This window comes from Gobio gobio, assembly GCF_949357685.1.
Source record: "Gobio gobio genome assembly, chromosome: 17".
NCBI lineage: Eukaryota > Metazoa > Chordata > Actinopteri > Cypriniformes > Gobionidae > Gobio > Gobio gobio.
Genome location: NC_137110.1, coordinates 38731460 through 38753897, shown reverse-complemented (window position 1 = coordinate 38753897; position 22438 = coordinate 38731460). Strand labels below are relative to the sequence as shown.

The 22438-nt window shown below is 41.9% G+C and overlaps 1 protein-coding gene across 1 annotated transcript in view; it reads right to left on the bottom strand.

Annotated features, from left to right (window-relative positions):
- Window positions 1-22438, bottom strand: part of myo10l1 (myosin X, like 1) — a 77304-nt gene that overhangs the window by 30970 nt on the left and 23896 nt on the right. Inside the window, exon 3 of the mRNA XM_079840032.1 lies at window positions 5938-6096. Coding sequence (XP_079696158.1) covers window positions 5938-6096 — 159 coding nt within the window. The remainder of the gene's footprint in view (window positions 1-5937; window positions 6097-22438) is intronic.

Below are 22438 nucleotides of genomic sequence, written 5' to 3'. Positions count from 1 at the left end.
AAAGGAACTTTAACAATCAGTATGTGTCATATTTCACATCAGAAGCTGGTTGTGTCAGGGTCAGGGTCAGTAGGGCATGAGAGGATTGTGGATGATGTGTGTCCTTATCTATGCGCACTGTAACAACATAAATCCATCTCTTTTTAATATTGAATACAGTACATGCTGGTCTTTATAATGTGTTAATGTGCAGGTGTATGATTGAAATTTTCATATATTGAGGCTAACAACACCATATAATCTCACTTTCCTGGATTCCAATTTTAACGATCTAAAGCGCATGGAGCAAGTGAACTTGGGGCGTGTCCAAATCCACTTTTGCTAGTTTAACGACTAAAAAACGGTTGGCGCCAGGCACGTGGTGCAAAAGGGTTATACCTAGTTTCTTAATGAGTCATGGGTGTGTTTTAGGTGTAACGTGCAATAAACTAATCAGAGTCTCATCTCCCATTCCCTTAAAAAGCCAGTTGCACTTGCACCATGGCGGATTCGATATTTACGTGGAGGAATTTGCGAGCGGAAAGACTGAACGCTTCTTCAGAGAGGAATCCTTTTATTTTTAATATTTAAAAATGTTTGTGTGCTGCTGCGCGTTCCTGTGTGTGTAATAAGCAGAGTGTGCCCCCATCTATAGGCGCATATTATTAACATGCCCTTTAAATAACACAAAAAATACTGCGACCAGGTTTTTTTTGGTCAATGGCGCAGTTGTTTTCAGTTGCCTCAAAATAGCAACGTGCCAACAATGCGCCTGAACACACCTCGTTTTCAGACCAGAACAGATGGGTGCGAGTGCATTTGCTATTTAAACAATGTGGTGCTGGACGTGAAAACGATAATTGCGTCGCGCTGAAACTAGCAAAAAACACTTGTGTTGCGCCAGGTGTATAGGGCCCTTATGGATGCTACACAAGGGGAGCAGGAATAAAAATTTAAATAAATCTTGTAATAATCACTGATTTCATACACGCCTATCATCTACTACAGGGCTGTCAACTCTGGCCAGTGTTGCCTCTTCTTTTCAATGGAAAGTAGTTAAAGCCTGCTCAAAAAAGTAGCTAAATGGTGTAATGCACCAACTGTTGGCACTTTACATTTGTTTTCTCAGCTAATCCACGCCCACATACTGTATTTTAATACAATATAGCTGAATGTCCAATAAAGCTGTTCTCATTAACATATCTGTCAGACAACAGAAAGAGTATGATTTTTTGAAGAAAAAATGTCAGTAAAGGGGTCTGAAAAGTCACTAAATTGGCAACACTAACTCTGGCCCTCGAGGTCCACAGCTCCAACCTTGATCAAACTCACCTGCCTGAAACATTCAAGCAATCCTAAACATTAGCTTGTACAGGTGTGTGTGTGATTAGGGTTGGAGCTTAACTCTGCAGGAAAGTGGACCTCGAGGGCAAGAGTTGAGAACTCCTGATCTACTGTAATTATTTATGAGGTGTTAAAATGTAAAAAAAAGAAGAAGCAAAACATACGATTCAAGAAAAAAACTATGCTGACATTGTACAAAAATCATAATGGGTCTGAAAAGTGTGTCAATGTTCTCCTTTCCAAAATTATTTTGTCGCTACCACCCCAAGAGGGGAGTCATTCTCATTCAGATCGGCTGTGTCTCTGTGTCTAAGATAAATTAGATAACCGCTTGCTATCGGTCATCAACCCCAGTGCATGCATCCTGGGAAAGGTAAATTACAGTATCCATTTACCAAGATGGGATAAGAGAGCACCTTCACATTCACTTCACTGAGCACCACATGACACAAATCTGCAGTCTAAAGCAGGATCAACAATACAGCTGACAAATAAAGCCTTGCATGCCATTTTAATTTTATTTTCAAATAAGCTCTACTAATAAAACACATTACACTGACCTTTTCTAATCATAACAAAAACATCCATACATAATTTCCTCTATTGCATATGAGAGCTAGAGCAATTCATCATACTGTGTCTCATAAGGCTTGGCATTTCATTACCAGCACAAATGTACTGAGATAAACAACAATACAGCTATTATCTGACTTGTTAGAGCAGGTTATTGGACCATACTATGAAATGGGTTTAGATTGTGTGTGTTTTGGGTATAGATGACTGTCAGATGTTTTTTGTCCCTCTGTAGTAAACTAAACAGTAATAATTACCTCTGACACTGGGGCTGATACAAGAAAATTGTCTCTTAAAGGGATAGTCAACATAAAAATTTAATTCTGTCATCAATTACTCACCGTCATGTCATTCCAAACCTGTATGAAGTTTTGGTTCCCATTAACTTATTTTTTGTCCATACAATGGAAATCAATGAGAACCAGCACTTTTTGGTTACCAACATTTTTCAAAATATCTTCCTTTGTGTTGCACAGAAGAAATAAAGTCATTACGAAATGAGGGTGCGTATATGATGACTATTTAACTATGACTATGGACTATGAACACTGAATAATATAATTATATAATATAACACTAAATAATAGAGTATATATATTTTAAATAATATATTTTTGAAGCTCTGTGTTTGGTTAAGTTACATCACTTTATCACTTGTTCTGGGTTTGTTAAAACCGCATGATGGAAGATTAAAAAGAATCTGATAAATAAAAGCTTTGTAATCAAGCTGACAACTTTCATTATACTTGACTCTGTCCCAGTCAATCCTTACAAAGAGGGATTTACTGACTCTTTTTCTATGTATTTTGCAAAAGGTCAAGTTTGAATGTTTGGATCATAATTCAGACAGTGAGTCATACCAGTTCCTCCAGGCAACAACTCTAAACCAGCAGTCCGGGATGTATGGCTCCGTCTAGATAAATGAGGTTCCAGTCCTAGCCACCCGATCACATGACCCTTCTCTTTAGGCAACATCATCAGTAAGACCATATAGTGCAACAATTCTCAAAAAAATTTGCCCACACCCCTTTTAAACCTGTAAAAAAGTGTGGCGCCCCACCTCACCTCTGACTATCAAATAATTTCATTAAAAATGTAAAGATTTTTTTAAATTGAAAAACCTGCAATGAAAAACACTTCACTTTCACTGTGTCTACACCAAACCCATTATAATCAGTGATTCTGCCTACATTGGATATGGCGCGACACGACAAATCCCCGACAGTAAACTGATGCCCTGTTGTATTTGTATGTCGTACTCCAAGTGCTTGTGCTACTTGACACAAAGGACATATGGATTTGCTTTTCCACGTCCAGTGCAGACATGCTTTTAGCTTTAGCACAATAGCGGCTTGTGATGCCGTCTGCTGGAGAGGTGCTTTTCTATGGCAAGGATCTTCTGTGTTGGGCTTGTTTAGACTGTGCAAAGTATACTTCATTTTCCACGTTTCGCTCCATCTCGCATTCAGTTGAGCACGCGAGCCTTTCAAAACTCCTTTGGTCTTGAGCACAGAAAGACCTGTTCATCGCGTGCACACTATCTAGTGGACTATGTTTTTAAGTGCTCATTTCACTCGAACATGCACTGTATGTGGGCTGAACTGTCACGGAACACAGACGGCCAAAGTATACTTTGGGCTTTAGTGCATCGTGGGCCACTATTCACTTAAAAAATTTAAGATTGTTTGATTGCTAATAGATGGCTTCTGGATTTGGTTATTTACTTGTACACTAACACTTAGTGTTTTTTAGCATACGTTCTAATCCCTTATTACAAAATAAAAAAAAATTAATTAAATCGAGCACCTGCAGTGCACAGTTTGAATCTTCTGGTAAAAAATAAACTAATCTAGATTTATGTTGCACATAAATCCCATTACACATGTTAACCACATTCATCACTAGCGGCAAATGAAAATCGTCTTTGTTGATGTAATATAAATACTGTATAAATATGGTATCCAAGTTGATAAACCCACTTTAAACAATGGAAATAAAAGCAGAAAATTAAAAATGTACTCTGCCTATCATTTACAGTACATATTTGAATAAATCCTGCATGACATCAGTTTTGTCTCAAAACCTAGTTTGGGATAGCCTGGCTCCGCCCTCCTACGTACTTCCGCTCAATTTTCATTTTCCTTCAGTACTCCGTCTGGGATTGTGGTATATTCTCTAGTCAGCCAACAGAGGGAGTGGCTGAGAACGATAACGTTGATATTGTGTGCTAGTTTGAGATGACCTACGTCATGAACAAACGTTAGCTTGGCACTGGCTCTGGGCAGATCCAATAGTTTTAAACTTCAACAGAGTACCCGCCTTCAAGGAAGTAAACGCTTGTCAATGGAGAGTGGCCAGACTCTCTGTACAAATGAAATGTACTAGAGTCTGGTAGGACTAGGCTAAGTTTGGGATGTATTAGGCTTCGGATGTTTTTGTTGAAGAAGGAAAATTCCTTAATCAAACAGGGTTTCCTTTCAGCCTCAGGCTGAGATGTTTTGAGTTAATATCACTCTGCTAAACTAAGGCAGGAAACTCCAGTTCCTCTCTCAGTCAGTGAGAGAGCTGTCCACCCTAAAACTCAGAATACAAAACAACACAGGATTGATTACACAGGAAAGACAGAGTGACCACTTAGACATTAACTGACCTACTTTGTGATAAAGTACTGGCATGAAGAAAAGTGAAGAGAATTCCTGGTAAAAATGTGAAAACCTGAAATGATTTATATATAATAGGGTGACATCAAAGATATTGACATTAATCACTATAACACTTTCATGTAGAATATCTAGATCCTTTTTATTGGCCAGTAGCCTATAGAGTGGAAAGGAAATGATGGGGGAACAGGATCAGGAAATGATATGCTCGACTCAAACTAACAGTGCCCACTTTAGAACCACAGCTCAATGTGTCGAATGATGTGTCCTAACCACAATGGCACAGCTTTGACTAATCATTCCTATTTTACTCTTGTCTGAAGACAAATTCTATTGCAATACAATATAATTATAAAAAGCAAATAATACATATGAATTAAAAATAGATTATAGGGATCAAAGTTATTATAGTTTTGCCTTTTGAAAAAGCCTTTTTTTATACTAATTTCAAATTTATTTAAAAAAGGAAAAGTATTTTTTCATTATTTAGTTGCAGCATTTTCATTGTTACCATTTATATTTTATTTTATGTAAATTATTAATTATATTTATATTTTTAGTTTGGGCTGGTAAGATTTGTTAATGTTTTTTTTTTAAGTCTAATGCTCACCAATATTGCATCCACATGATCAAAAACTATTGTGAAGTATTATTGCAATTTAAAATAACTTTTTTCTATTTTAATAGGCTATATTTTGCTTGCTGAATAAAAAATATGAATGTACTTTAAAAAAAATCTTACTGCCCCCAAAAACCTGAACAATAGTGTATTTCAGTTTCAGTTTTAGCTTTAGAATGATAAGGAATCAGTTGAGGAATCAACAGGTCATTGCCAGAGTTTATATTAACATCTAAAATAATCTTGTCAAGACTAGACATGATGCCTCTAGATTATTTATCAGCAAATAAAATGATCAGTGGTGTCAAAAGTTTAGTTGGGTGTATTGACTCGCAGGGTGGAAGAGATTCTGCGTTGTTGTTTTAAATTAAGCGTGGTGTATTTAGTTTCATTTCGCAATTTGACCAGTTTGATGATGGAGCAGCGCTATTAACATTCAGAGGGATCATTCACTTTTGGCCTCTAGCAGGTGAAGAGACATTTAATAAGGAGACAGACAACAGCAGAAGAGATATATGGCTTAACAAGAAAATCATAGGGAACTTCAATGTTGAGGAAATTTCAACTGTTTGAATGTTTCAACTTTTACTGACAGGACAAATAATCTGAATAGTCACATTCATTATTGTAAACCTATAAAATTCAATGATTTTATTTCAGCTTACAGAAGTGTTTTTAAATAATTTTATTTGTAGCATATAATAATAACCCTGATAAGGTCTCATGGAGCATTGTGAGGTCAAGTGTCTGTAAGATTCTTACATAGATGTTGTCTTTCTGGTATCGCTGATGAAGGTTGTGCATGATGGCGGCTTCATGAAGCTCTGCCAAAGCGGACATGTCCTCCACTCCATCAATGCTGCTCTGGTGCATAGGGGACACCTTCTCCCTGTTCACCTCCGCCTGCTGCAGGTACACCACCTGAAAGACAGAAAGACAGAGTGGGATCAAAAAAAAAACAGAGCTCTCACATACCCAATCCGCTCATAAACACACAGATGCATGAGTAGTACATCATAAAAGGGGAGAGGATCCTGCCTGGGCCATTTTAAGGGAATGCCTGCAGTCGAATAATGCATTAGTCAGACAGCAGGGTTTCCGCATTTCTGTTCCACAGAGTTTTAACATGCTGAGGATTTTCTTTACCCTTTATACCCAACAGGCACCTACTGACAAAAACACCAGACATTTTGCCAAGCAGAGTACAGTCTGGCCTACTTAAACTCAGCAAAAATTTAAATCTCAACAATTGAGATAAATGTAAACCTGTGTACCTGGATGCAGGAGTTAACGTTAAACATGTTTTTGCATGTGTAATATGCAGCTTATCATTGTCAGTGTTTGAGATAGCAATATGTTAAAGCTGAAGTAATATTGTTCCATTTTAAAATGATAAAATATAAAATGATATATTTCTTCAATTCTAAAGATCTCCAATCACAGCTTAAAGCTAAAGCATGAAATGGAAATCTATTTCCTAAACGGATGTCATTGATCTGTCATTGCCGAATCGAGTTCTCTTTCGCATCTTCTTGTGCTTGAATGCTTTAAAACCACATTGAAATGTGCACAGGAATTGATTAGTGGTGATTCCTGACCTTAAATATCCGATTAAGACCCGATTTACTATAATTAAGCCATTTGTATGTTGATTTCCTCAAAAAAAGTAAACACTGCAGACAGAGGAAGTGAAACCTGTCTAATAACAGTCATTATTTTTGGTATGAAATCCATTTGGTGATGCTGTAGCTGCAGAAATTACACACTTCAACTTTATTACCCATCTATTACATGAACTCTGCATTATTTGAGTGGACAAACCCAAAAGGGAGAGACTGTCTCTCTTCTTCTCAGCCTTCTATTTAATTTCTGCTGAAACCAAACTCTTTTGCCGCCCGTTGCCATGGTCACCAGAGAGCACAGCCCAGTTCATGAAGAGAGAGTTGAGAGTCTGATAGATTAAAAATCAATGCAACCACTAATGTGTGTGTGTGCGTGCGCCATTTACTTCAGGTATGGATTTATGAGCTGTTTCTATTCAAACCCATTAAATCAGCCACAATCTTTTTAAGTGCACACACACAGCACACATGTACATGTACATATATACCATCACTAGAGGGCAAGAGAGAGAATTATGTTTGCCTAACAGGTTACATGCTGTTAAATTGGGGTCGACAGACTGAAGGAAGGAAGAGGTCAAAGTTTATGAGCTGAGACAAGTTGCTTCTAATCAATAGAACTGACGTAATGACATTGACTTTCCAGAATCCTGATCAGAATCAAACATTAGAAATATATAGAAACAAAGCTGATTTAGAATGAAATAAACCATGATTTCAGTGTATTTGAGTGTGTGTTTTAAAAAGAGAGCACAGAATTAGAGACATAATATGTTTGCTACAAATCTTTGTACCAATTGTTAATGCTTTAGATACTTTGCTAGTCTTCATTTACCTTTCTGATTGCCTCAATGTCTGTCTAATCATATAGCTTCTGTCTTTTATATGACATTTGAGGGCTACTGCTCAAGACAAACAAAGCTACTGATGACCTGAAATCGCACAAAAGTCTACAACTGATTTCTTGTGTGTTACACATTTATGGGGTTTTTGTCCTTTTTGGAGCTTGTCAGTAACAGTGTCAGTGTGTGTGTGTGTGTGTGTGTGTGTGTGTGTGTGAGACTGTAAAGTTTGTACAGTATAAATTATCTATAGAATGTCCCCATAAAACATGAAAACATAACATGTGTGTGCGTTTATGTTTTTCTATCCCTGTGGGGACTTCAACCTGAATGTACACAGACTCATGGGTACTAAAATTGAGGTCCCCATGAGGAAACAAGCTTATAAATCATACAAAATTAGTTATTTTGAAAATGTAAAAATGCAGAAAGTTTTGTGTTATGGTAGGTTTAGGGGTAGGGTTAGTGTAAAGGTATAGAATATACAGTTTGTACAGTATAAAAACCATGTGTGTGTACTTAACCATCTGTATTTTTGGGACAAATATGTAACCAGAACTGTCCTAAACCTGTCAAAATTTCCCATAACCTACTTTGGGCATGTTCTCATTTGTAAAAATGGTTGCAAGTTGTAAAAATGCAGAATGTTTTCAGTAAGGGTTAGGCTGTGGGTTGCAGTATTTTAATAAAATATAGTCCTTGATTCTGATTGGTTGAGCTGCATTCAAAGCTGTTGTAAATTACTCTACAAACATACACCTGTGACCTCATTACATCAGTATTAAAATAAATATTTTTATGGACTAACTGATTTATAAAAGCTTTAAGCCCCAAGAAGCCGTGGTTTATAGTGAATTTAGAACAGCTAAGGGGGTTTTAGGCACAATGCGGAGCAGAGAACAACACCCCTTAGCTGTTCGAAATTCACTGTAAACCACGGCTTCTTGGGGCTTATTGCTTTAATAACTAGTAGCAGTATATAAAAACAATAGAATATGGAATGTCCCCATTTAGATAGCTAAATAAATGTGTGTGTGTGTGTGTGTGTGTGTGTGTGTGTGTGTGTGTGTGTGTGTGTGTGTGTGTGTGTGTGTGTGTGTGTGTGTGTGTGTGTGTGTGTGTGTGTGTGTGTGTGTGTGTGTGTGTGCGCGTGTGTGTGTGTGTTTGGTTGTGAGTCTGAGAAGATTGTAAGTTCAGATGCTGAAAAGAGGAGATGAGGAGGTCTTCATGCTCCATTTTCTCCACCCACCCACTCACACACGCATGCACACAAGCGCACAGTCTCTCTCCCCTCAGCACATGGATATTCCTGCAAATCTGTTTGATGTTTGAAGCTGCTTTGCATGATTCAGACCAAAACTGAAAAAAGAGCATGAGAGAGAGAGAGAGACTATAAGCACCAGTGACCTACATTCACACCTATAGACAAGCAGCAGCACAGCAGAATAGAGCAACACAGGGGTCTTGAGATGTGACATAACGGGTAAAGACATCTGTCTGCCTGTGTACAGAGATCAACAACTGTACATCTCAGAATGAATACAAGAATGTGACTAGCGTGAATGACCTTTGAATCTACCTCAGACAGATTGATGACCAATTAGATTGTTGTGGAGTGTTGTGAAGTGATAGACTTATGTTCAGTGATATGGAAATAAAAACAAACAATATATTGATTTCTAAAGCCATTTTTGTCATGTCTATTCAATGCTTTCATCTGTCACACTAATGTAATGTGATTTAATTATTTTAATTTGGGGTCTTTCGTGCCAAATATTTACACTACTGTTTAAAAGTTCACCAAGGCTGCATTTATCCGAGCACAAAATATAGTAAAATCAGCAATACTGTGAAATATTATTACAATTTAAAATAACTGTTTTCTATTTTAATATATTAATATAAAATGTAATTTATTCATGTGATGGCAAAGCTACATTTTCAGCTTCATTACTCCATGATCTTTCAGAAATCATTCAAATATGCTGATTTGCTGCTCAAGAAACTATTTTGTATAATGCAAAAACAGTGTTTTTTTCATAATTCTTTGATGAATAGAAAGCTTCATAATAACAGTATTTATTTGTAATAGAAATCTTTTGTAACATTATACATGTCTTTACTGTCACATTTGATAAATTGAATCCATTCTTGCTGAATAAAAGTATTCATTTCTTCAAAATAAAATCTTACTGATCCCGAACTTTTGAAATGTAAAATTATATTAATTATTCAGCATATAATGCAGTGGTAGATTTTTAATTAACTGATGTCTCCAATAAAGAATGATTCAATCTTTTTTTACATTTTTATCCCATCAACCGAGCTTAGAGTCAACATCTGCTGATATTGTGTGATATTGTTGTGCCTCAATGTGAAATGAATTAGAATTAGAATACAGCTCTCACATACATGACGACACACAGAAAGGATATCTCAGGAGGGGGTGGGTGCGAAACCCTCGAGCGCTGTAGCTCAGAGTTGACGGTGAACTCTTATAGTTAACTTCTCAAATTTAGGTCACAGTCTATATTTGTGCCTCAGAGTTCTTAAATCCTATAACAAACCTGTGAACGCTTTAGGTGAACTTGCACGCACACACACACACACACACACACACACACACACACACACACACACACACACACACACACCGAAGCAGAAGACTCACCTCAGCGTGAATGGTAGGAAGGAGATAATCACTGACCAATGTTCCGGTGGTTACGCACACACATACACACACACAGTTTTTCCAACTGATACAGAGAAAAAGGGGAAATCGCACTAGATTTACTGACATACTGATAAAATATACAAACTGTTTCACTTAAATTCACATTCCACCTGAATGGACAAAGCCAACATTATGATCACCGACATTACAAATGACCTTTTTCACATCCTCAAATTCAACCTGAAAGGACAAGGCTGATGTCACGATCAGAAATGAGAGTGCCTGTGGTTACCTCCAGAGGGCACTCCATCCCGGACTGTCACTTCATCTAAGGACTACATTTCCCACATCAGTCACTACCCGGACTTCCTTCCACCTTCACCCCATTACCTTGTTAGCTCACACTTTATAAGCCTGGTCATGTCTGTCATTCATTGCGAAGTCTTGTTAGTTGTATCACTGCATTTCTGAGCGTTTTCCCTGGTTTCTTGTCTCTTGGTTTCGGATTACTTTCCACGTTCCGTGGATTACCCTTTTGACTGTCTCTCCTGTCTTGTTTGCTTGTTTGGACTGCTTGCCTGTGTATGGCCCTTTGCCTGTTTTTGACTACGATTGTGGATTACCCTTCAATAAAGCTGCATTTGGATCCTCAACCTTTGAGTCTCAGAGCAGTACGTTACAGCTGACAATGTAATCTACTAGGATGGAATCAAACACAATAAAGGCCTGTGACAAAGTCAGAAGACCCTGTTAGCATAAATTAAAAATTAAAAGAAACATTTTTAAGTCATCAAAAGGTTATGATAACATGTTTACCCAATTCCCTTAATAAGCCTGGGTATTGCTTTTTTAGGCAACATTTTTAATGTAAAAATGCAATGCTTGGAAAACTGCTCGGGTTATGTATATAACCCTTGTTCCCTGAGAAGGGGAACGAGCACTGCATCGGGACGACGCTTTGGGGATGCTCCCTTAGCATCAGCGAATCTGAAACCAGAATGCCAACTAGGCCAATCCGATTGGCGTGCGTGATGACGTCATCGTGACGGCATACCCGGAAGTATAAAAGGGTTGCTGGAGCGTAATGGCGGTAGTAATTGCTCTGAAGCATGCGCTCCAGGCGCGCCAAGGTGTGGCGTCGGGATGCAGTGCTCGTTCCCCTTCTCAGGGAACAAGGGTTATATACATAACCCGAGCAGTTCCCTTTCGAGGGAACTCGCACTGCATCGGGACGACGCTTTGGGGAACGAGTACCCACTAGGCCACACCGAAGGGTAGCGCCTGCCCTAGTGTGAAGCCGGAAACCGGGCACAGCTAGGACTGGAGCACCCTCGCACCAGGCGTCGTAGGGAGATCCAGGCTATAAAACCTGATAAAAGTGTGTGGGGTAGCCCACCCGGCCGCCTCGCAGATATCCTGCAAGGGGACCCCAGAAAGAAGGGCCACCGAAGAGGCCATGCCTCTGGTGGAATGAGCCCTCACAGCCACAGGTGAAGGCAAACTGCGCACCTGATAGGCCATGGTAATCGCCTGGACAATCCAATTACTGATTGTCTGAGTAGACGCAGGCAATCCCTTCTTAGGTGAGCCAAAACACACCAACAGTTGTTGAGATCTCCTCCACTGTGCAGACTTCGCCAGATAAACTCTTAGAGCCCTAACCGGGCAGAGTAGGTGAAGCCTCCCCTCTTCCGCCGTCACATGAGGCGGAGGATGAAATGCCTGCAGGACCAATGACCTGACCACCCTTGATGGCACCTTAGGCACGTAGCCCGGCCTAGGGTGTAAGATGGCCTTTACTCCTCCCGGGGCAAACTCCAGGCAGGTTGGCGTTACCGCCAAGGCCTGGAGATCTCCCACTCTCCTGAGAGAGGTAATGGCAAGGAGAAAAGCCACCTTAAGGGTCAGATCCTTCGGTCCAGCCGACTCCAATGGTTCGAAGGGGGCCTCAGCCAATCCTTCGAGAACCACTGCCAGGTCCCAGGTTGGAACTCTGGACCGAGCCGCAGGCCTCATCCTCCGAGCCCCACGGAGGAATTGTACAACCAGCTGGTGCCTACCCAGAGGCCCATCACCCAAAGGAGTGTGGAAAGCCGCAATGGCAGCCACGTACACCTTGAGTGTGGACGGGGTAAGCCCTGCAGAGAAACGATCTTGGAGGAACTCCAGCACTGAAGCCACTGGGCAGTTAACTGGGTCCACCTCACGTTCTCTGCACCAAGTGGAAAATACATTCCACTTGAGGCTGTACAGTCTCCTCGTAGACGGAGCCCTGGAGCTGAGTAAGGTCTCTATCACGTCTGCCGATAGGCCAGCCTCTATGAACCTGGTCCCCTCAGGGGCCAGACCCACAGGTTCCAAATCTCCGGGCGGGGGTAAAATATCGTACCCGCCGCCTGAGATAGGAGATCCCTCCTCAGAGGAATCTCCCACGGCTGACCTGCTAGCAGAGCTATGATATCCGAGAACCAAACTCGAGTCGGCCAACGGGGTGCTACCAGAAGTAGACTGACCCCCTGTCGACGGACCCTTTCCAGGACTCCCGGGAGCAGAGCAATCGGGGGAAATGCGTACAGACGCAGCCTCGGCCACGTCTGCACCATGGCATCCAGCCCCAGTGGAGCTGGATGCGTGAGGGAAAACCACAGTGGACAGTGGGACGTCTCTCGAGACGCAAACAGATCCACTTCCACTGGGCCGAACCTCTTGCATATGGCCTCCACCACCTCTGGGTGGAGTCGCCACTCCCCGGGCCTCAGCCCCTGCCTCGACAGGATGTCTGCTCCCTGATTTTGGACCCCCGGGACATACATTGCCCTGATGGACAACAGTTTCCCCTGGGTCCACAGGAGGACTTGGCGTGCTGTCTTGTACAGAAAGCGCGACCTCAGTCCTCCCTGGCGGTTGATGTACGCTACGACAGACGTATTGTCTGTCCGTACCAGGACGTGCTGGCCTCGGAGGTGCGGGAGAAAGCTCCTGAGAGCTTTGTATACCGCCATCATCTCCAGGCAATTTATATGCCAGGAGGAATGACGGCTCTCCCATGGGCCCCTCGCAAAGCGGCCGTCCATGACCGCGCCCCAGCCAGTGAGGGAGGCGTCTGTTGAAACGGATTTCCGGCAACAAGACGCTCCCAACACTGGCCCTCGGGACAGAAACCAAGGTTTCTTCCATATGGCTAGGGAACGAGAGCATTTGCGCGTTACCCTGATCATACGGAAAGGATTCCCTCTGGGGGAAAACCCCTTGGTTTTCAACCACCACTGGATGGGTCTCATGTATAGCAGGCCAAAAGGTATTATGTTGGACACTGCTGCCATGTGACCCAGCACTCTCTGAAAGTGCTTCACAGTGATGTTGTGGCCTAGCCTTATTCCTGAGACCATCGCCTGTATGGTCTCGACTCGCGCGGGAGACAATCGTGCCCGCATCGTTGTCGAGTCCCACACGACCCCGAGGAACGTAGTCCTCTGGGACGGCGTCAACACGCTCTTTTTCGTGTTGAGTCTCAGCCCCAAGCATTTCATGTGGTTCAGAACGACATCTCGATGCCGAACCGCCACCTCGTACGACTGGGCCAGTATGAGCCAGTCGTCGATATAATTCAGCACACGGATGCCCTGAAGTCTCATTGGAGCCAGAGCTGCATCCATGCACTTCGTGAACGTGCGTGGGGAGAGGGCTAGGCCAAAGGGAAGCACTCGATACTGGTACGCTTCGCCCCCGAAAGCGAACCTCAGGTACTTCCTGTGACATGGAAGGATGGAGACATGGAAATATGCGTCCTTTAGATCTATCGTGACGAACCAGTCCTCGGACTGGATCTGACTCACGATCATGGGAATAGTGAGCATTTTGAACCTGAAGCTCCTCAGAGACAGATTCAAAACCCTCAGATCTATAATCGGACGCAACCCTCCATCCTTTTTGGGAACTATAAAGTACCGGCTGTAGAACCCGGACTCTCTTTCCAGCGGAGAAACACGCTCTATGGCTTCCCTCGCTAGAAGAGTTTTTACTTCTAGTTCCATTACCCGAACCTGCTCGGGTATCACTGCTGTCCAGTATAACCCCCTGAATTGTGGAGGAGGAAAACCGAACTGCAGTTTGTACCCCTTTTCTACAGTACGCAGGACCCACGTAGAAATATTCGGAAGGCATTTCCATGCGCCGAAATAATCTACTAAGGGAACCAGCCTCTCGAGGCTGGCGTCGGGTGTTACACGGTTCCCGTTCCCAACCTCCTGAAGCGGCTGACCGGCAGGAAGTAGTTGGGAACGGTTCTCCGTGTGCGGACGCGCGAGCTGACCAGCCGCAGGTCTTTCCAGAGGCGGCTGGTGCAGCATGCGTTCGCGGGAAATCGATGTGGCCCGAAGCGTCATAGACGGCGGGATTACCACATCGATTTTCCCAGAGCGCCGCGGAGGAAACAACCTCGGTTGTTTCTCCGCGGGGGGGACCGCTCTTAGAAGCCCAGCCGTGGCTAGGACTTCTTCCCAGCAGCCTTCCGCGCCTGAAGGACGTTCCGAAGATCGCCTTTAGGAGCTGAAGGTTGCTGCTGAGAGCGCCGCCTCTGTTGCCAGGCTCCCGGGGGAGGGGCTCTAGAAGCGACGCTCTCCTTTTGCACCTTCCGGTGCGAGGAGCTGGATGACGGCTGAGGCTGCCCGCTAGGGCCAGCCTTCCCAGGTTTAGAGCGGCGAGGGAGATACTGGTGGAAGGCTGCTGACTGTTTCTTCGCCTCCTGGTGTCTGGAAACGACAGTGTTAACCGCGTCTCCAAACAACCCAGAAGGCGAGATCGGGGAGTCCAGGAGAAAAGCTCTATCCTTCTCCTTTATCCCCGACAGATTCAGCCAGAGATGTCTCTCCACTGTCACCATGGAAGCCATGGAGCGGCCGATAGCGCGGGCCGTCTCCTTGGTGACTCGGAGAGACAAATCTGCAGCCTTCCTCAGTTCCAGAATGTCCTCCGGAGAGGGACCATCTCCCTCGTCCAACTCTTTAAGGAGGTCGGCCTGGTAGGCCTGCAGAATTGATAATGTGTGCAGGGAACCACCAGCCCGACCAGCCGCCATATATGCTTTGCCCACCAAAGATGAGGTGTCCCGACAGGGTTTGGTGGGCAAAACCGGAGCCTTAAGGGACGATGCAGAGTCGGGTGAAAGATAGCTCGCGAGAGCTTCCTCCACCCGAGGCATCGCCCCATAGCCCGCCTCGCGTGCCCCCAGAACATTGGAATAGTCCAATACTGGGGGATTGCAAACACGCGAAGAATAGGGCCGTTTCCATGATCTACACACCTCTGTGTGTAGATCCGGGAAAAAAGGCAGGCCCCGGCGAGGTGTTTGAACCCGGTGTGAGAGGAACCGGTCATCCAGCCTGCTGGGTAGCTGGATTTCCGGAGCCTCTTGTGGCCAACTTATATTTAATTTGGCCACTGCCCGGGTCAACACCTCGACCAGCTCCTCTTGGGCGGGTGGATGAAGCGATGAAACAATTCCTGCTTCATCCCCCGCCTCGGTGCCTATTTCCTCCGGCTCCTCGGAACCGGAGAGAACAAGCATCGGACCTCCCACCCCGGGGGAAGAAGCCGCAGCGCGGGCTTCCACACGGGGAGGAAGATCCTCGGAACTGTCAGAGGAGGATCGGGAAAGTGCCGCAGCAGTCCTGAAACCCTCTGACAAATCCCGCTGTGAGCCCCATGATCTGCGACGCCGAGCCGCCTCAGCGACTGCGGGTCCAGAACCACGAGGCTCACGAGGCTGGCCGGCCTCATCAAACGCAGCCAGCCGAGAGCGAAGCACCCTGAGCGTCAGTTTTTCGCAGTGCTCACAAGCGGCTCCCTCGAGAGCCGCTTGGGCATGCTGGACGCCCAGGCAGTGCACACAAAGCAGGTGTGTATCCGAGCCCGACATGAACCTGGGACACGGATGCACACACTGTTTGAATTCATTCACTCTCACACTTTCCATTTTACTTTTCTCACACACTTTCACTGACAAACAACAGTAAATAGACAGACAGTAACAGATAGCGCTATGCTGAAGAGCAATAACTACCGCCATTACGCTCCAGCAACCCTTTTATACTTCCGGGTATGCCGTCACGATGACGTCATCACGCACGCCAATCGGATTGGCCTAGTTGGCATTCTGGTTTCAGATTCGCTGATGCTAAGGGAGCATCCCCAAAGCGTCGTCCCGATGCAGTGCGAGTTCCCTCGAAAGGGAACATTGTGTGCTTGCTGTAAAAACACACTTGCATATGCGATACACGCATTCATGCATATATTCATAGCATGCTTTCTGACCCAGTAACTCGGTCAGAACCACTGCAGGAATGGGGTTACACACATACTTAACTAAATTATTAATCAAGTCAGAAACGACAGAGAAAGAAAGAAATCGGTGTGCATCCAGCCCTGTGCTATAACGTGCCTTTAAAGGAACACTCCACTTTTTTAGAAAATAGGCTCATTTTCCAACTCCCCTAGAGTTAAACAGTTGAGTTTTACCGTTTTTGAATCCATTCAGCCGATTTTCATTTTTCGTCGGTCTTGGTACACGATGTAACTACAGAAGAATCAAGTTTTAAATAAGAAAAATATCAAAACTCTTTGGTTATTTTTGAGCAAGATGCTAACGATCTAATCAGATTCAATGATCTATGGTAAGCTATGTTAAAAGTTCTACCGCCAGACCCAGAGATCGGCTGAATGGATTCGATAACGGTAAAACTCAACTCTTTAACTCTAGGGGAGAAAATGTGTTCCTTTAAATCTACATAAAAAATGCAGCATTTTCTAACAGGGTTGCCATTTCAAAACAAATCCCCCACAAATGGGAAACACTTTCTCAACCCTTTTGGACTGAATCCTTCAGATTAGCTCTGGGCTAAAACAATGGGTGAAAGACCTCCAGGGAGAAAGTGTTAGGGTTTCCTGGAGAAGCTGCTTGAGACCCAGCAGAGTGCAAGATCTATGTATTGATTTATGGAGGAGGGTTTGGATACTGCAGAGAATGCTACTGAATATTGTCAGCACAAGCACTCTGGTGTTCAGGGCATGAATCATCAAGGTTACCAGCACACAGGAAATATTGGCAAATGTAGTCATTTGGAACCCACCTTGGGTTCAGCAGTAGTGATTCAGCTCATTCAAATGTTCATTTCAGTTTATTTGGTGGGGACAATTAATTCACTGATTCCTTTTTAGTCATCACTTAAAAGTGTTCCTACTGTACATTGCATTTTAACACATCCTCCCACCACATTCCAGCGTGATGTCTCCAGATCTTCAAGCAGAAAGAACTGGATTAAATATTCTGAATGATATCAATAATCGGCAGGAAGCGCAAAACGACGAGCTTTGAGGTGTTTTTCATTCAGCGAATGTTATCAGTAATACCTTTCAATAAAATAACATCAAATAACACCTTTTATTTTCTTCTTAAGTAAAAAATTAAGATGTTCTTAAGAAAATATTTGAGAACTTCTTAAGAATTTTTAAAGAATTGCACTTAGGAACATTCTTACGAACTTCTTAGAATTTATCTTAAGAATTTTCTTAACTTCTTTTTTAAGAAGATTTTCGTGAATCCGGCCCCTGAACAGACTTGACCTGAACAGACTTGACTTGACTTGACGCATGAACAAGCATGAACAAACACTCACCAACAGCAGGTTAAATCAAACATCCAATACTAGACAAGGACACGTGGCAAACATGAGGGCCAGAATACACAGAGACTAATGACAAGACAAGACACACCTGTGACCAATGATTAAACAATGAACCAATGACAACATGACACAAGAAACATGACCATGAACATGACAAACTAAAGCTTGGAACATACTCTGCAAGAACAAAGAAATTTGTTCGTTTTCTCGAGGTGGCAAGAACAAGAACAAAGTTCATTCTGGCCAGTACATTTCATACTTCACGAGAAAAGCAGGTGCCGAACATCTCAGTTTCTCCGCATTAACCCCGCTCACTTTAAAATTCTGACCAATCACACAATAGTTCTCGGACACCCACAAGAAAAAAGTTCTGCTCAGATGATGTGTCGAGAACAAGCTGCGAGAACTCCCAAACCAGGGCTCCAAGAACAAAATGACGTAATTTTGTTCTCGCAGCCCTCGGAGCGAGAACTTTTTCTCTGTTCTTGTGGAGTATGTTGCGGCCTTTAGAACAAAAAACGTGAACATTTAACAGACCGTGACACACTGTGACAAATAAGGAATGGGGAGTTGTTTATCGTGATCCTACCTGAAAGAAATTGTGATATGACACCCCCCCACCCCAACTGCCAAAACACACACTCACATGAATGAACATACATGCGCCACACACATGCAGAAACAAATGTTTGTAGACAAAAACACAAATACAAACAGGCTTCCTGTAAGTATCTGTACATACAGATAACCCTTCCCTGCTGTGTAGTCTCTCTCTCTGAGTTGAATCCAGGCCAGCACAGCTGTTATTATTAGCCTGACATCACAGTTCTACCAACAACCCACAGCCATCATCACAAACTACTTACCTCTATCAGCACTGTGTGTGTGGGAGTCTAACCGCTAATACAACTGTTTGATTACAATTAAATCTTCAAGCAGAGGCAGTTAAAAGCTATCAAGCAAGTACCATAGTGTTCCTTTTGGATGTTTGCCTTTAAAGTCATCATGAAATCAAAAAAGACTATTCTTATTTTTTATGGAATATTGCAGTATTTATTATTAATTATTTATCCATACACATCATATTTTGTTTTTTAATTCATGTGGTATTATTTAAAATAACTTCCCCTCCCTCTTGGAACAACATCTCTTCTCTGATGACTTGTTTTTCTGCACAAGGGCGCAACAACATGTCACTCAAATGAGATCACAGCAAAAGAAAACCACACTGATCCAACAATTCAATCATTCCCAATGGACAAAATCAAGCCGATTCACCCAGATATAATTCACAGTAGTGAAGAAAAAGACAATACTTTTGTTTCATGTCGACTTTAAATGGTGCTGAAGCTGAACTGAGACCAACTCAGGAGGTGACCACCGCTTTCAGTCCCTGATTTTTGACTGTACTATATAATGGGCATGGCACAAAAAGGAGCTGCTCATTTTATTTCTATGGAGAATGAGGGACATATTAAACCTATTGTAACTACGCACAGACTCTCAGAGGTCTTTCTTCAGTGTTCAGCACAAATCAAAGCTTTAACTGGACCACTTAGCATTGCTATATGAAACTGATATAACAATTTAACACTGTATTCTGTGTATAGTAGCTATATTTATAGCCCAAGAATGTAAGTAAATTAAAACTGAATTGTCAAGTCAAATGTATTAATTTATTAATCTATTTTATTTATTTGGCTTATAGAATGAATATGTTTAGTCTAACTGTTAAGATAATCTATAAGCTGGTGGGTTCCAAAACAATGACAAAATTTGTATTTAAAAGATATAAGCATTCAAAACTTACAGTCTCTCACTTCTGTCAATATGGGTATATTATTTTGTTGATATCACGCTGCAATTCAGTTTCGCATTAGATTTTCTGTCCAATCAAATGCTCTCTAAAATCTAAAGCGTCCCGCCCCCTATATTAGACGCTGAAGCTGCAGCTAAAATCGGTCACTTATTCACACATTTACCATTTTCTACATGGTGAATGGCACATAGTGCACTATATAGGGGGATAGGGAACAATTCAGACCATCATTCCATTGGGGAGAATAGACAAAAAGTCGAACTTTCTTACGCGAACCTCCGCAGAGCACACACGATCTGCTCCGGTCCAGAAACACGATAGCACAGAGCGGATCATATGTGCGGGTCGGCCAATAACAAAAAATGTATCGGACCCATTTGAATTCTACACAAAATGCTATATTTTAAAGCAATAATGGATGATATTAGGGGGAGAAATGGTTAGAGATTAAGAGGAAACTGCGGATTACTCGGCTTTGGCCGAGCTGTAATATAAACTAAATGCTATTGGCTATTTTTAAAAAGGGGAGGAGCTGATAGATATGTCCCGCCCTGTCTTCCTGTTTCAGTGGAAATTACGTCAACACACTGAATAATGCTGCGCGTTTCAAGGCACTTCAGTGGGCCTTTAATATCTTCCCTACTAAAAATGTTTTCTAAGAACGTTTTGCTAACATGCAGTTTTTTTTAGTCTTGGTTATGTGAAAGTTAAAGGGATCACCCTATGTGAATATGCAGTATGTACATAGATAAAGTTGGACATACTTATATTTCCAACTTTAAGGACTATAACTGGGATTCATCTTACTTTTTGTAAATAACAACTTAATTTGCTTGTATAGAGAGAAAGATTGAATATTATATATATATATATAAATTAAAAACATGAGCATGTTCTTATTGCTGAAAGTTAAAGCTACACTGTGTGATATTTTCCCCCATCTAGCGGTGAAAAGGTACATGACCATCCAGTGAATATTAGTTTCTGTTCCTCTCAATTCCGATTTCGTTTGAACTCCTACGGTGGCCGATTTAGTCCAAGATTAACATGGCTTCCAGTTCGACCTCGTCCATGAGTGTTCCTTCAAGTGATGAGGTTACTTTAGAAAACTATTATAATTTGCAGTTATTTAATTTGTCAGTTAACATGTAGGCTATGACATCTATGTAAAATGAATAATAGTTTTACGTAGGGGTGTAACGATTCATCTACTACATCGATGTATCGATTTATTTTCCTATGATCTAACTACATCGATCTGTGCTCTGCAAGATGGCCTTCCGGACGACATATATCGATCTAACATCGTTTTAAAAGGTAATCAATCGATTGTATCGATCATGGGAAATAACACATTGGATTTAAGCACGTCAGACTTTATATGGATATTTTTTCTTAGCACTTTTAATGATAAAGCCGTTAAACGTTACTCAATTAAGTCTGCCTATCTGTGACATCATCGCAACGCACGCACCAGCAGCAGCGCTAAGAAAACAAAACATAGCATGGCGGATGACAGAGAAGCCAACGTGCGAGAAATTATCAAGCCACCAGGAGAAAGAGCTAAGTTAGTAACGTTTTACCTGTACTTTCAACCCTTGCTAAATGTTACCTGTGAATTCCTGACACCAGTGTGCCAGCAGAGCGAGTTTTTAGTACAGCTGGCAACATAGTGAACGCACAGAGAAGTGTTCTGCGGTCAGATCATGTTGATATTTTTGAAAAAGAAATCTGTAGAGTCATTGAAGAGTAGTTGGTTACATTTTATCTTTGTTAAATATTGTTTGTTTATTAAACTGAGAGTAGTAGCAGGTTCAGCCAGTTTATTCAACCTGAAGAAATGTTGGTTGCACTTTATTTTTGATATTAATATTGTATTTGTATTATTTTAATGTTGTAAAACAACAGCAAAAATAGCAGGTAAACCTACTATTAATTAAACCTGAAGAGTAGTTAGTTGCACTTTATTTTTTATACTAATATTGTAATATTTTTATGTTGGAAAACAAAAGCAGAAGTAGCGGGTTAACCTACTGTTGAAATGTTGGTTGCACTTACTGTGCTTTTATTGAAAATGCATTGAAAATTGAAAATGAGAGCAGAAAAGGTTAACTTCCTTTTAATTCAACCTAAACTGTTGGTTGCACTTTATTCAAATAAAATTTGAATGCATTTGCCATTAATTGTTGTTTACTTGTTTGTTTATATCCATAATTAATTGATACCTGATTCCCTTACAAGAAACAACAGGAATCTAGGAAACTTCACCTGCATTGAGCAGTATCCAGATATTTATTTCAGTCACACAATTTTTGGCTAAAAAGTTACTGAATCGATTTCAAGTCACTGAATCGTTTCGGATCGTATCGTTCTAAATGAACCAATATCGTCCTTGAATCGTATCGACAACCTCAAATCGTGATACGAATCGAATCGTTGTTAAAACGAATCGTTACACCCCTAGTTTTACGTTTTCGTTTACACCTGTTGCGTTGCCGTCTAAATTCTCTTTTTCGCTTCCTTGGCGACTCTGATACATATCCTCGAGAATAAGAGTGATCCTCCATCAGCAACAGACTTTCAAAAAGGCTTTCAGGTTTTCATATAGCAGTCTCAAGCAATCC